Below are 4669 nucleotides of genomic sequence, written 5' to 3' on the forward strand. Positions count from 1 at the left end.
TTAACTCCACCAACCTTGGCATTTATATATATGCATTTACAAGTGAATGTTGAATTTGTCAGAAAAGAGAAAATGAAGGGACATGCGACATTGACTTCTCCGCTAAACAAAATCGTGTTGACCTTTTCCTCCACTGCACTGCGACAACGCCCCAAACTTTGAATAATAATTTTGAACAAATCGCATGTCTCCCTTAATCATCACAAAATGTAGTTCAACTATATCTACTCTGTACATCCCTCCATTTATCATTAGCTGTCATTTCTATGCTTTTTTTTTCTTATTAAAGTAAATTACAGTAACTTTTTTCACGTTTTGATATAATTATAAATATTAATTTATTCATTATTTAAAAAGTTATAATACTTTTTAATTTTAACGGTCGTTTGACAATCAATCCATTTCATTAGTTTTCGATAGGCTTCATTTAATTTTTATAATGAACTGACCAAAATGCCCTTTTTGATTATGATTTGAAATACTTTTTCGGACTAATATGCTCTATTGATTATTTACTTTACACACTTTCATTTTTTTCCTTACATTTCTCAAACTTTTTTCAAAAAAAAAATTCAATAAGCGTAAAATAGTAATTCTGGCCTCACCGTCTAAGGGCTACATAATTATTATTTTTTTAAGGAGCTATTTGTAATTTTTTAAATAACAAAAAAATATTTATAATTATGATAAATCTCATGGATAATACCTATAATTTACCTTTTTTTTTTTTTAATTATTATCCCATTCATCAGAGAAAGCGTAGTTTGGTGGTAAAACAAATATTTGATTCTTGAATAATTGTTCCAGGTTTATTTTAATTGTTATATGACATGTTATACGGTAATAGACATCTTAAGCATCTTATGACACGACATCCATAAAATGCTCGTCACGTCGGTTGATGATTCCGTCATTAGTCGTAGTCCAGGAGAAGAAACTTACCTATCTATTTTTTTTTTATATTGAAAACAAAGTAGGTAAAATAATCACAATTACAATAGAAACAATCCCTGCTATTCAGTAAATATAATATCCCACATATAAGATGGTGTTCAAACCCATAACCTTTAAAATCATGAGGTCTTAATTTCGCCAATTGAATCATACATCTTTGACTTCTTCGTTATTTTTAATTGAGGAGATGTAACGGGAAAATTTTCATTTTCATTTCTACTATAAACACTAAATTAGTTATGAACTCATGTTCCGATCTCATCAATCTTAGTTCTTGATATTTTTTAAATTCGTCAAAATTTATCATATATAACAAATGTTTTAATTGAATTATTTAGTTAGGACCAATAGAGTGTAGGAATCATGGAAACAATAATTAATATTCGAGAGTACTAGTGTATGATAAATAAGTTGGATATGCATTTCTGGTATAGAATCCAAACCCAAATTCGAACCCGAACACAAACCCGGCCTACGACGACAACCTCCCCACTAACTAACAAATCTCACCAGTGTACTTTTTAAATAAAAGTTAATTAAATGAAGAATTAATAAGAATTAGGGGGTTGGTTAGTTGGGTGTGACTTTTTCCAAATTGTTGTTTCTCACCACCTACGACGCGTTGTTGCCCTTGCCTTAGCCGTAACGTACCCTTATAAATTGCTCACATTCGCATATTCAAACATCATCCACACTTTGCTTCGTTTGTTCCTTCAACTCATCAAATAGTCTAATTTAATTCCCTCTTCATTTGGTTCCATTACGTCCCAACAATGAAAGACAAGTTCTACGGCACCATTCTTCAGAGCGATGCTCTCGCTAAGGTTCATTCTCTGCTCCACTTTTGATCGGATTTAATATTTTAAAAATTAAAACGAAAAAAGATATTTAATTGAGTGAGTTATGTATATACGTACTCGTACATACAATTGTGTTTTCGATTTTATCGAGATTCAGATTTTGTCGAAAATTTTTGAAATGTAGGTAGGGGTCGTTTTTACTTTTTGTTTTTGTGGAAGTAATTTGGATTATTACAATTTCGTATGTTTCTGTAAATAATGGATATAGAATTTACATAAATTAGGTATCATAACTAGAGGTTGGAGGCTGACTTTGACCTTACTCAAGGTCAGGACGTATGAAATTAATTCTTTTACTTTTTTTTTCTTTTTGGTATATTACAGTACTTGTTGGAGACAAGTGCTTATCCGAGAGAGCACGAACAACTCAAAGAACTCAGAAATGCTACTGTCGACAAGTATCAATATTGGTACCATCTTCAACTTATGATCTCATCTCTCTCTCTCTCTAGAGTTCTCTCTCTCTTCTAATTAATGTTTTTGCATTGATGATCAGGAGCTTGATGAATGTGCCAGCCGACGAGGGCCAATTTCTTTCTATGCTCTTGAAAATTATGAACGCGAAGAAGACGATTGAAGTTGGAGTGTTTACGGGTTACTCACTTCTCTCTACTGCTCTTGCTCTCCCTGATGATGGCAAAGTATGTAATTAATACTCCTCTTTCAACATATATATGGAACATAATTGTAATTAAATGAAAATCATAACGATTTATGCAATATATAATATATATATATATGTTTTAAGAATTCAAAATTTTATAATTTTATTGTATGAATTTTCAGATAATAGCAATTGATCCAGATAGGGAAGCATACGAGACTGGACTGCCATTTATCCAGAAAGCAAACATGACCCATAAAATTCAGTTCATTCAATCCGATGCTATGAAAGTCATGAATGATTTCCTCGCCAAGGTATACATATATACATAAACACATATATAATAATAATAATATATATTATGGATCAAATATATATTAATCCCATATTGTAATATTCTATATAATCAAGATTATGAGTGGATGAGCACTATATATGCCTTAATTAGTGGTTGGCCATTTATTGCAACTCTTTTTCCTAGGAACATGTGGTATTATTAGTCATGCAAAAAGCTTAATTATTAAAATACAATTATGGAAAAATTATATATATGCCCTTAGGGATTAGTCAATATTTTGGAAGGTGGTGGGGTTGGTGGGCTTCTATATATGTATATATTCTATGCACGTAGTCATGTTTAATATTATGGCTTTTGCTTTTTCCTTAGTTCAGTCATTGCTAAACTTTAGTCTTGTCTTCTATAAACCAATCTATATTGGAAAAGCATTGAAGAAACAATTTTTTATTTAATTCCTTTATTTATAATATGGTGTAAAATTAATATAAATTTATTTCCAAAATACTAAAGAATTATACTTTATTGCATGCAGTCTGCAAAAATTATGTTTCACATTATAAATCTCCTCTTGAGACGGTCAAAAGGGTATATAAGTATTTAAAATATGATCGCATGAGGTATCGTTGTAATTTGTAAATGTGAGAATATTTTCGTAATATTGCTAGATATTTAAGGGGTATTTTTGTAATTAGACATTGTAACGAGAGATGTTGATTGTTTGATGATGAAATGATTAGGGAGAGGAAGGAACATTCGACTTTGCATTTGTGGATGCTGACAAGGAGAACTACATCAACTACCATGAGTTGTTGTTGAAACTGGTTAAGGTTGGAGGAATCATAGCTTACGACAACACCCTGTGGTCGGGCACAGTGGCAGCGTCTGAAGATGATGAGATGCAAGACTACTTGAAGGGGTGCAGAGGGCATATCATGAAGTTGAACTCCTTTCTGGCAAATGATGGTCGCATCGAATTAGCTCATCTCTCCATTGGAGACGGACTCACTTTGTGCAAGCGTCTCAAATGACCCAAGTTTTAATCTATATATATGTTATCCAACTTTAGACATTGTATTCAAAAGCAAACTACTTCAAATTGTACTATATATATCATTCCTGGTATTTGTATTTTTACATGCAACTGTATTTCCTACACTGTCAACTCATTTCATTTAAACGCCCGTTAGTTTTTGTTGATTATTTTAAAATATATTTCTATTTTTGGTACTCCTAAACTTGATGTGGTACACCTTTTTTGGGAATCTAACTTTTGACCATTTGTTATAAAGTTTTGGGTTAAATACATTTTGTACCTTTCAATTATGGATAAAGTGTATTTACCCCCTAAGCTATAAAACATAAAAAAACGGCCCCTCATGATATGGATCAATTTTATTTTATTTTATTATTTTTTTATGACAAAATGCCCTTAGCATTTACATCCTTGAAATATGTTTATTACAATCGTTCCCCTAAATATAATCTGAATTGTTATATTTTTTTAAATAAACACTATATAAATTTATGATTTTTATATAGAGTATAGAATCTGTTTAAATTTTTTATAAATTTACAATCCTTATATTTTTTTTACATAATTGGTAAAATATTTATATAATTTTAACTTGTGTTGTTATATATTGAACTTTTTTTTTAAAATAAGTTATTGTACAATTTTAAAATATTACACCAAACATATATATAGACATGCACTATAAAATATGCAACCCTATAATAAATCAATATATAATATTCTTTAATTTTGAGTAATGATATGATATACTTTTATTATGTAAATATGTAATTGAATAAAAATTTATTATTTATATCACATGCTTTTTCTATAATATTATATGCATTATGTATTTACACATTTGGATGTACTTTTAAACATAAATTATATACTTTGTCAAATATATTTGCATATATTAAGCTTATATTTTTTTTCTTTTT

At 29.6% G+C, this 4669-nt stretch overlaps 1 protein-coding gene across 1 annotated transcript; it reads left to right on the forward strand.

Moving 5' to 3' along the window:
* On the forward strand, positions 1620-3916 carry LOC105168406 (flavonoid 3',5'-methyltransferase-like). The gene is made up of 5 exons (XM_011088473.2): positions 1620-1778; positions 2139-2224; positions 2311-2455; positions 2601-2732; positions 3454-3916. The coding sequence occupies exons 1-5, from the start codon at positions 1728-1730 to the stop codon at positions 3742-3744; spliced, it is 705 nt and encodes a 234-aa protein (XP_011086775.1). The 5' UTR covers positions 1620-1727; the 3' UTR covers positions 3745-3916.

Source organism: Sesamum indicum, linkage group LG8 (assembly GCF_000512975.1).
Source record: "Sesamum indicum cultivar Zhongzhi No. 13 linkage group LG8, S_indicum_v1.0, whole genome shotgun sequence".
Classification (NCBI taxonomy): domain Eukaryota; kingdom Viridiplantae; phylum Streptophyta; class Magnoliopsida; order Lamiales; family Pedaliaceae; genus Sesamum; species Sesamum indicum.